We start from the raw sequence: 11,789 nt of genomic DNA on the forward strand, positions 1-11,789 counted from the left end.
GTTTTAATTAAGAAAAACACCGGTTAAATATAAATTAATTTTATAAACTAATGCTAAGTAATTTTTCAATAATTTTTTTGAACTTTTTTCTTCCCGACAATTGATAAAATCAAAAGAACGAGCTTGGATGCATGTTTTAGTATTATATGAGAATTGTGGACCTTCGTGGAGGTATTGTTTTGGAAGTATCTGCTCATTAAAGTATTTTGAGGGTAATTTTTACATTCGTGAAAAGAAAAAATGCAATACGAGCTATTTGGCCCATTTTGCGTGGAGCTTGTTCGGGTATTGCGGAAAAATTTTGATTTTACATTTGAATTTATTGTAACGATGAAAGTGATGCCGAGGAAGCAGTGAATACAATTTTTTACTTAATGTTGTCAAAAATAAGTGTATGTTTTTCTTACTAGCATAGTTTTGCTTTTTTATAATACACTGTAAAACGATTCAGAAACGTTCCTGGAAAATAATGGACAGCTGATGCGCCCAATTTCTGCCAGTAACATATCTTGTTAAATCCAGGAACTTTTTCCGCTAAAATTCAGTAACCTTCCTGACATTATCCTGGAAGCCTCCTGAAAATTCAGAAATCTTGCCATTAAAAGCCAGTCGCCTCCCTGGAAAATTAGTGTAAACTTAAGAAGGTATAATATAATAGCTTGCACATTCCTGATTTATCAAGGAAGTTCCAAGAGCATTATTGCAAACGTGGCCAAAGCTAAGCCAGAATTAATGGTAAGTAACGAGAATTTTCCTCGCCTGCAATTCTCGCAAAGCAACGTGTCCATACTTATTCGCCACTTTATAAATACACTCAGTTAATCTTTAAACTGGGAGCTAAAAATGTTTTTCACAACCGTGAATGGTCTGCATTTGTGCAACTTGTAGCAATTCAGGAAACTTTTTGTCTATGATACTTGATTTTTAGAGGAAGTGGGGAAAAAACATTAAAATCCCGTAACGTAACACGGAAATTTTGATATGATTTAAAAAAAATTGTATGCATATATATTGTCACAATGCGAAATTTCGACTTACGCGAGGAGTCTTGGAACGCATCCCTCGCGTAAGTCGGGACTCGACTGTGTATGTTTTGATATGTATAAGAATGACAACTTACGGTATTGTTCCAGTTGTATTTATCGAAATAAATAATGCAAAAATCATTAGAAAATGTTCTAACTTTGATTTGTTAAACTTTGTTCAGTGCACAGGTCGAGGATTACATACTTACAGTCAAATATTTCAATTTTTTAATCATTTAAAAACCTCTGTTTTTTCTGCTTAAAAGGACGTTTAAATATTGTTTCTATATTAATTAGAACAAAAGATATAATTATTTTTGATGCATGCATTTAACTAATCTTTACTAATAATGTAGCTGAAAGTCTCTGTGTCTGGATATCGGGATCTCTCTCTGTCTGGATTCCTGTGACGCGCATAGCGCGTAGACCGTTCAGCAGATTTTCATGAAATTTGACACAAAATTAGTTTGTAGCATTGGAGTGTGCACCTCTAAGCGATTTTTTGAAAATTCGATTTTGTTCTTCTTCTATTACAATTTTAAGAACATTTTGCCGAGCAAATTATCATAACGTGGACGAACAAATTGCCATCATAACGTGGACTAGCAAATTATCATAACGTGCACTAGCAAATTACCATAACGTGGACGAGCAAACTACCGTATGCAAGCATGGACGAGCAAATGAACATAGCAAATTGGCGAGAAAATCATCCTCCATTATTTGTAAATATACAGGCGAACCAAATGAACTTTTAATTTTCTACTACAGACAAAGCCGTGCGGGTACCACTAGTATTATATATAACTTTAAAACTTTAAACGCGTTTTTCTCCATTATGCAATTTTCCCCCCGATTTTTTGCAAAACTCTTGTAAGTTAAGAACTGATAAAGATAAAATAATGAAATTTGGAACCTATCTTTTTCAAACAGAGTTAACTTTAATTCTCATTCGGCAAATTTGAAAAAAAAAAAAAAGAAAAAGAAAAGAAAAGAAAAAAACGTTTACTGTAAAAAAAATGATTTTTTTTTAAGTATCTTTGAATTTTTCGAAATTTTTCTTCAAATATTTTTTTTTATTGAATTAATATATTTTAATTCGCCGAATAAAAATTAAAGCTTAGCTATTTGTTCATAGCTTTTTGAAAAAGAAATTAAAAACTGACCAAGAATATTTTGAGTTTTAGCGATTTAATGCAACCCCATTAAAAAAATGAAATTTAAATTTAAAAAAATTAATATTTATGTTGTGATTTTGCTTATTAAAAAGATGGGGTGAATCGGTGCAAAAAAATTCTAAACTCTTAAAGTGTTCAACATTTTTTTTCTCCAAAACGTATCCCGGACCCCCTTTGGATTAAGATAGCATGCCCATCCCCCCCCCCCCCCCAAAGTTTTAAGCATCCTTATATATTATTTCTGTAGCCTGTTTTTGGTTTCTACGCCAAATTTCCCTCAATTCTTGATCGATTTCTTTGATTTATGGCTTATTTTATAGCTTATGGTGCTGGCTACTGACGAAAAATAGACCCAAGGTCTAAAAATTGTTTCTTTTAGCCGAAAAACCTGTTTTAAAGAACCAGAATAAGGTTTTCGGTCAAACTTATAACTTTAATTTGCGCTATGACCGACAGAGCTGAGTAGCTTGATTGGCAGAGCGTTTTATTCGTAACCATAAGATTACGTGTTCGGGCCCACGTTCGGACAATCTGCACCAAAAAAAAATTAGAGAATTATCGCGCATTACATGAACACTGAATTAATTGAATAACAACTATGAGGAAATAGTATAAATGAGAAGGAAATGCTCCTTGCTGATATGAAAACATTGAGTGATTTTGTGCTAAATTACTTCGAAATTGCACGTGTTTTTTTTTTTTTTTTTTTTTGAAGCTTTGGCTCTGGAAAGAAAATTAAAGCATAATATAAGCAAAAATATAAGTAACAGGTTTAAGATTTCAGACTACAATAGAATTGTTTTTTGTTCAGAAAAAAAATAATAAATCGTATATTAAAAAATATATTCTTCTAATGATTTTTTTAATCTTTGTACAAATAAGTAAAATACTACCTCAATTTGAAGGGTAAAATATATATTTTTTCTTCTTTTTGCTAAAAAACAAATAGCTTATCACATTTTTACTACATTCGAAAAGCTACGCTTAAAAAAGAGCATAGTTCAATTTATTTTGTATTTTAATCGTGCTGTTAAATGATGAACACGTGCTGCCATCTAAGTTATAACGGTTTAAGCAGCCTGCGATAACAAATTGGAAAAATTTTCAAAAATAAAAACATTTTTCTTCAGTATCTTATCTTATATATTAATCCCCTCTCATTTTAAAACTTATTAGGCTGGCCAATGAAGAAAAAAAGACTTACGGTCGAAAATTCAAGTTTTCGAAATCGCCTCTTGCTGTTTCAAAACCTTGATGCTGCCTGTAGTTCTTATGCATTTTTAAAGCAAAGTTCTAATGCAGTTTTCCATTTTTTACGTCGCTTTCGGCAAAAAAAAAAAAAAAGCCTGTGTGTGTGTTCATATTTTAATAAAGCTTAACAGCACTGGACTTAGTTGTTCGGTTTAATTGATAAGTTTTTTTCGGTAGAGCGCTCGGCTATAAACTATCTGAACTTCGGGCAAGCTTGGGCTGTCCGACATAATATCAAATTTATATTAGTATTACGCATTACATGTGCTCATAACATACACACCTAATAAAATAAATGCAGTGGGAATGCTACTTGGTGTTTCGACTCCTTTATGCCGGCTACAGTTATCATTCGGATAAGTTGATTGTTAATCGAACTGTGTTCTTTGACTACATCCAGACCACTCAACATAATGTAAGCATAAAAAAGTATTAGATTTACCTAAAGAAATCCTTTTTGTGCAGAAAAACATTTTTATTGTATGCTAAAATGTAGATGATTCTAATAGCAGTGTTCGACCTTTTGTACAAATGAAAAAATACTACGCCCGATTAAAACTACGAGTTTCACTCAATAAGCCTTTAATTTTTTATTCGCGCGAATACGATATAAAGCATTAAAAGTATTATCAACTTCATTAGCAAGAAATTATTTTCTACTCCTCTGCTTTCTGCTGAAAAAAAAATACATTTTGTCTACGTTCGAAAAATTGCACTTAAGAACGGACTCAGTTCAACTGGTTTTGGTTTTGAATTTTAAGTGTTCGATTAAAAGAGAAACATGTGAGGGCATTTAAGCCGTAACGGTTAAAGCAACCTTCTATGTGAAATAGTTCAATATTCAAAGATAAAAACACTTATTTTCAATCAAATTTATTACTTCTCTAGAATGTTTGTTTCAATCGCTACGTGAGATCTTCGTCATTCTTTAATCAAATTCCATGCTTTGCGAATAATTTTATATCGCATCATGCTGATTAATGACAAAACACAGATGCATGATCTTATTATTATTATTATTATTTTTTGGCAAAAAGCTTTTTTGCTGTTTTTTACTACGCATTCCTTCAATGAATAGCTTTCGAAAAGGAAGGCGCAATTGCTAGGTTTGTTGGGGTGTCGGGCTGTTAGTCAGAATGGCGCCAATTCGAATACGTGCCAATAAATATCTCTTTAATGTTTCTTTTTTTCCCTCCAGATGCTGACATGTGCAGCACTGTATTTGCCACAACCTGTTTTTTCACATGCACAATTATTGCTTTTTCACGAGTCACCACTCAGCCGCACTTTTAATGACATTTATGTTTGCATTGAAAATATGTACGATTAAAAGGTGAGCGATGATCAAATTATCACAACGTTGTATTTAACGAGGTTTTGTTACTGATGTCTTTAAATTACATGCCTTCTCTTCTGCGCTTACTTTTTTTTCGGTTCTTCTTCATAATGTTCTTCCTTTGAAATTCTTAAAGAGCGAAATGCCTTATGAAACGATTTGAAGCACAGTGCGGAGTTCCGCACGGGTCGACAAGTTTCAGTTATTAATGTAGCAAATTTACAAATATTAACTACGAGTACCTTGTTCCGCAAAGTATCATATGCAAAATTTCAGGAAAAGTATTCCTTTGATGATTTTATTGACTAGCTTTTAATTAATAAATGAATTTTCTGCCTATTTTCATACCCTCTCAGCAATAAATAAAGGAATTAATTTTCTTTAGTAAGTTACCAACATTAACTATTTTCACCAAAAAGTTCTTTATTTTCATTAATAAACTTTTGAAGTTTTAACACTGACTGAAATTGATTGGTTTATGTTTGGTATTATGCTGTACAAAAACATGCAGACTACGAATTAGTAAAGATTTCAAATTTTTTAAATTAAACATTTTCCAATCCAATTCTTCTAAAACTAACTAATACATTTAGCACAGTAAAAGATGTCAACTTTTATTAATAATGGTAAAAAATATTTGTGAAATAAAAATTCGAAATTTTTTTTTTCTTCTTCGAATATATGTAAGTTCCCATTAGTTCATTTCAAAAAGACTACATCAGAAGTTTTGCTTGTATGTAAGGTATCATTGGAGGGGGGAGAGGGAGTGAACAAATGTTCAAATTCCAAATGTTTACGAAAAGCTTATATCACAAATACACTAACATTCTCGATTCCAAATATATATGTAAGTTCCCAACAGTTCATTTCAAAAAGACTACATCAGAAGTTTTGCTTGTATGTAAGGTATCATTGGAGGGGGGAGAGGGAGTGAACAAATGTTCAAATTCCAAATGTTTACGAAAAGCTTATATCACAAATACACTAACATTCTCGACTCCAAATATATATGTAAGTTCCCAACAGTTCATTTCAAAAAGACTACATCAGAAGTTTTGCTTGTATGTAAGGTATCATTGGAGGGGGGAAGAGGGAGTGAACAAATGTTCAAATTCCAAATGTTTACGAAAAGCTTATCTCACAAATACACTAACATTCTCGACTCCAAATATAAATCATGTACTGCTACTGCTAATTAATTCAAGTATTATTAGTACGTAAATATTTGAACTTTATAATCCTGAGAATAAAAAACAATAGCTGTCTGGCATAACATGTGGAAAATTATTTACATTCAAAATTACATTGTATTAATCTATAGTATTTTAAGTCTAATTTCAGTAAATTAAGAAACCGGAATATTTGAAAAAAAAAAATCAATAAATAAAAAACACATAATAATAATGACAATGACTGCATTGATGATGATGCATTGAAAATGAAAAAGGTTTTCTGATCATAAAAATGCATTTTTATGATTCCTTAAAAATAGCTTATGCAGTATTAAATTACTTTTTTTTTCAAAGAATTTATTTTTTAAATTTGAATCATTTTTGCAAAACCCTACATGTCAATTTAATTCTGCATGACGAATTATCGCCGAATTATTTTCTTCTCCAAAAAGTTGAATTAGTTTCTGTGACATTTAAATGCAAAAGGAAGTAATGGAAGAATTTATTTTAAAGACTTGAAATATTTTTTTAAAGACCCACCTTTTACTTTAATTCTGCATGACAAAATCGCTGAATCCTTTTCTTCTTCTAAAAGTTGAATTATAATCCGTGAAATTTAAATGTCAAAGAAAGTAGTGATACTAGATGATTTTTCAGATTATAAAAACAAACTGAAATAAATATCATACACTTTACTGCTTTGAAAATGTTAATGATTTTAATCGTCTAATCTCAGATCTACAAACGGTCATTTTCAGTGAAATGACATTGCATCAAATTTTCATTGCACAACAAACGTACCATTAAAGGAAGGGGAAAAACAAAATAGTACACTTACAGTTTTTTTTCGAGACGATTCGCCCAGTAACTAGATGTTTGCTCACAGATGAGACTAGTTCTATTAAATATTCAGTTCAGTTTCTTTTGATATGGTGACCGAACGGTACATGAGGTACAATAACGTTCTTCATAATGCACGATCACTGATTATTAGTCAAGTTTCATAACACATAAGCGACAGTACTGCAGTACAAAATGTAGAAAGTTGAGTACTTCAAATGTAGCTAGTTTCTTGTGTACTCGAAACTGTTTTCGTAATGCCTTTAGAAGGAAGATATATTTCAGAAGTCAACAACAAATCACAGCAAAAATTATTCAGTTCAACGAAAGTACTCAATTGAAAAAGTTGAATCAATAAATAATGAAAATGTGTATGGCAAAAACAAATTTTTCTAATGTAAGAATAAATTAACGATGAACGAAAGAATGTTTCTTCTGTCGATAGTTGAACTATTGTGATATGTCTGATATCAACAAACACCGTTTTTGATCACAATATGATATTTGATTTTCAACAACGTGAAACGTTTCACACTGGAATCACACAATGGCATCGAGAAGATGTTGACAAATGCGATTATAAGTCACCATTCTCGGTTGGTTTTGGCCTACCGAGACAAGAGTACAGTCCTAAGAGTTGACTAGCGGGTAGAGAGTGTCCTGGTGGTGTTTGTGCTTCACTGTGATTGTCCCGCGAGGTTGAAGGATAAGCCGGATGGCAGTCCGACACCCTGAGGAAGGGATTGAGCACTAGGGAACCGGCCGAAGAAGTGACCACCGCAGCAGGACCGTGGCGATCTGCCGGATTCTGTGACACTGACGAACCCAAGCCGTACGGACCGGACGGACCGCACCCGCAAGGCATAAAGTAAGGTGAAACCGGTAGAGAGAGTCCGGAATAGAGTGAAGCCGCCGCTGCTGCAGCTGCCGCCGGACTGTAAGCTGGATAAGGGCTGGTGCTGGACAGGGGCTTGAAAGGGTGAAGGAGCCCAGACGTATCACTCGGAGTAGAAGATCCAGCAGAGGAGAGCTTACCTTCAGGATCTGTCCGGTCGTCGGAAGGGGATAGCCTGGACACAGTTGCCGTGGGCGCTGAGCTGGTGACCACTGAAGGGGCGTTGGCGAAAAAGGACTCTGATGATGAGAAGGGCAGCAGCCCCGGCATGCCCAAGCCCGCCGAAGAAGGGGCGCCGGGGAAAAAACTCCTGGAAAAGTTCATGCCCAGGTAGTCGATGGGTGCCGACATGTAGGGCAGAGGGAAGGGGAACCTGTCTTTCTTGAGCAGTGTCTTCGGTTTCCGCCGTGGCTTATACTTGTAGTCTGGGTGTTCTTTCATATGCAGAGCCCTCAGTCTTTTTGCCTCCTCGATAAAGGGCCTCTTCTCTGCTTCGGAGAGGTGTTTCCATTCTGTGCCCAGGCGCTTGGAGATCTCTGAATTGTGCATTTTGGGGTTCTCCAGGGCGATCTTGCGTCTCTGGGCTCGAGACCACACCATGAAAGCATTCATGGGCCGTTTCACGTGCACTTCACCCGTGGCTGTGTGGCGGGTGGTGGGCAGGCTCATGTCGGGGGGCTCGATGGCCTGTCGCTCCCACCACGCGGCGACCCTGCGAAACGCCACCGTCGTCGCCTCGGTCTCAATCGCGAGGCGGTGTGTCTCCTCACCACTCTAATGAAAACTGTCTGACTCTCCTGTGGTGCGAGAAGGGAGAACGCGCTTAACTTCACTGGATCAGCATCTCAGGTCGGCTCAGGGAGAATGTCGAAGATCTTATCAGAAAAAAGAAAGTGAATGTGTTGTCTTGCAAATGACAACAAGTCGTTGAGAACACCAGCAAGGGAAAAGTGCTTTCAGAACTAATCAGATGGTCAAAGTCTCTATCCTGCTATTTCATCAACGGCTGTGAAAAATGAAATCAGGTTTCTCCAGCGGCTGCCAAAAAGATGAGGTTTGCAATCTGTAGCACAAGTAGGCTATTGATGGATGTTTTTGGAAAGTTGGAACGAAAATTAATCATTCAATACTGCAGAAATGTTTCAAATGCACAATGTTGTTCTAAATATGCGGAGCAATGTTCTTTTAAAAACAATGAAGATCTTTCTAATATAGAAAGCAAGGTATAATTCGTGCAAGTTCAAGAATTGAAGAAGAATTTTTTCTGACAATTGACTTTTACAATTAAAATTAACCCTTAAATATCGAAATCATTTCATGCGAAGTCCATCTGATGCCAGTAATAATACGTGGTATTGCAGCCATCCAAGTCCAAAGTCACAGAATCTTTGACATCGTTGACAAAATCTGCAATTAGCTGACACTCTGACAGCGCCTCCCACGCCCGAGCGGTAATTGCCTCGCCGAATGCCTCTCAAAGTCAGGGAGCGTCGGAAGGACCTGACCACACCGCTAACAATCCACCACTTTATTTAAACCACGTGCAGTTGCTTCTGTCGGCGCTGGAGAAGATAGGAACCGGGTTTCTCATGACGATGGCCAATCACAGACCTGGTTACAAGACGGATCGAAAAGGCGTGGCCAAAGCGTGCGGAGCTGTTTCTCATTGGATGTCCAAGTGGGTGGTCCCTTGCTGCGGATTCATAGCCGGTTGGTATGCTGTTTGTCCTCTTCTTTTCAGAGCGCGTAATTTGGCAATGAAGGAATTTGCGTTATGTTTAAGGGATTTTTTTCTATATAACTTGCTTCAGAGTAGGTATTTAAGTTTAAAAATTTTTAAATAATATTTATTAAAAATTAAAAGAAATGTTTCCCCGTACTTTATTTTTCATATGCAAATGTTTTTCTCATTTGAAAAATTTGAGTTAATGAACTTTAAATTAATAATTTGTTTTTCGAGCAAAATTCTTCCATTCATTTACACCTATTACACCGAATAGCTAGTGCAAGAACAACTTTCTGACTATTAAATCAAATTCAAATTCATTCTTCAAATAATATTTTATAAATCATTAAAACTCACTCAAACAGTCAATAATTTTTAGATTGCCTGTGATTATTTATTGTGAACTGTAGTTAGTGACGCTGATGCCTCATACATACAGTTTGGTTTTAAGCCATACCCACAATCCTATTATTGTAATATAAAACTTAAAGAGCTGTTTTACGAAGTCTCAGCCCTCAGGAAAAAATTCTAACCTAATTTACTACAACTCTCCCTCACTGAAGGAGAAAAATATAACTGCGCCAGTGAGCATAGTACATATATTATGTTACATATGTTGTATTTTTTCCAAAGAAAAAAATATATTTAATTGTTTTTAAGGGAAAAAAAGTAAAAATACAAAGCACATTTAAAAAAAAATACGTTTTGTAAAACAAAGAGTTTCTCGCTACTTATTTTCAGGGAAAATGAACAGTCTTTGCTTTTATGCTCCCTCGTTACCGAAAATTTAAAAAATTAATAAATGAGTATACTTACGAAAATAAATAAATAAATAATAACATGTCCTTTTAAATAAATAATCTTCTCAAAGAATCAAATCGTCTGCACAGCTCTTTCTTTCTGATAAAAAATCAAGTACACCAAATTTTCTCTCCGTTCCCGTTGCCAAAAACAAAATTAATTAATTAAAATTCTAGAATAAAAAGTAAAAACAAATCATCTCAACAATCATTATTTCACAATAAAAACCAGAGCTGTGGAGCCTGAGTCATTTTTTTCTTCCTTTTTCACGGGAAAATAGGCTACAAAATGTGTTTTTTTTTTTTTTTTTTCCTTTCTAAATATTGGTTTTGTTCTTCTTTCACTCTTCTTACAGGTAATATATTTAATAATTTATACGAAAGCTTGTGCTGCTGCAAAACCGTTTATAAATCATTTTAACATCATATTCCATCAATCATCATACATTTCTGATTTAAAGTTCCGCAACAACAATACTATTTTTATAAATGACACTGAAAAACAAATTTTAACGAATGGGGTCGTTTCCAAAATTTTAAAAGTATTTTTTTCTGAAAGAACATGCTCAAAAACATAGGATCTAGCTATTTTTTAAAATAATTTGTTTAAGTTTAATATTTTTAAAAAATTACTTAAATCGGTGCGCTTTGTTTACACTTCTGGCCGATGACATTACAAATGATGAAATGTCATTTTGTGTTGCCATTCACAGAGAAAAATATTTAATTCGCATCTTTATTCACGTGTATTGGCAACGATGTGGTTGATAGCAAGCGTAGAGCGCAATTTTAATTCTCTTCTTGATTATCATAACGTGGAAACGCGATAGAAAGATGCGCATAACGTAGAAACACGGTACAAAAGGCGCCAAAGAGCATCATTTGTGACGTCATCAAGATCACGCCTTGTTTTCAAAATCGGACACTTAAAAAATTAATTAAAAATTAACTGTATTTTCATTTTCCATGTTATTATTGTTATTATTTTTTTGCTTATTCTATCGATTTCAGTGACTAAAAGTACTACTTTTGACTGAAGGAAACAACCCCATTTTCTGTCCTCAATATACGTTGGGAGTTTCTTATAGATTTCAGGGTGCTGAAAAAGAATATGTTTGCAAAAAATTTCTATTACCCTCCAATTTTCAGAAATTTCATTTATACGTTTTGGCCTATCTTATAGCAGTTATAAGTTTACCACATTTTTCTTTTAGCTGCATTTGATCCATAGACATATTTTTTTACTCATCACAGCAATAGAGTATGTAACAAGAGAGTAGAAACCGAATTCACTTTTATAAGCTTTAAGTTTGCGACCTTGAGCAGATGGTTATTAGCGTTCCATATCATTTCGGTTTCACACAAGATAACGGTGGTTTTGAAGTTGTCTTTCGCTGCGTGGAAATGCCCTGCCATCGGTATATTGAAAGAATATTACGAAAATATAAAAATATTGCTTCATGAAATCGACTACTCACATCATAATTGGAACATATGTAAACTTTTTTAAGTAACTGCCATTATTATTTGTCTACAAGTTGATTATACAAAATGCTGCTATTTTCT

General features: G+C 34.3%; 1 protein-coding gene across 1 annotated transcript; it reads right to left on the reverse strand.

Annotated features, from left to right (window-relative positions):
- Positions 1-6,757: 6,757 nt before the first annotated feature.
- Positions 6,758-8,459, reverse strand: LOC129227392 (transcription factor SOX-14-like). Its single transcript, XM_054861942.1, has one exon. It carries the CDS (start codon positions 8,364-8,366, stop codon positions 7,380-7,382), a length of 987 nt encoding a protein of 328 aa, XP_054717917.1. The 5' UTR covers positions 8,367-8,459; the 3' UTR covers positions 6,758-7,379.
- Between the last annotated feature and the right edge of the window lie 3,330 nt (positions 8,460-11,789).

Source organism: Uloborus diversus, chromosome 8 (genome assembly GCF_026930045.1).
Source record: "Uloborus diversus isolate 005 chromosome 8, Udiv.v.3.1, whole genome shotgun sequence".
NCBI classification, from domain to species: Eukaryota; Metazoa; Arthropoda; class Arachnida; order Araneae; family Uloboridae; genus Uloborus; species Uloborus diversus.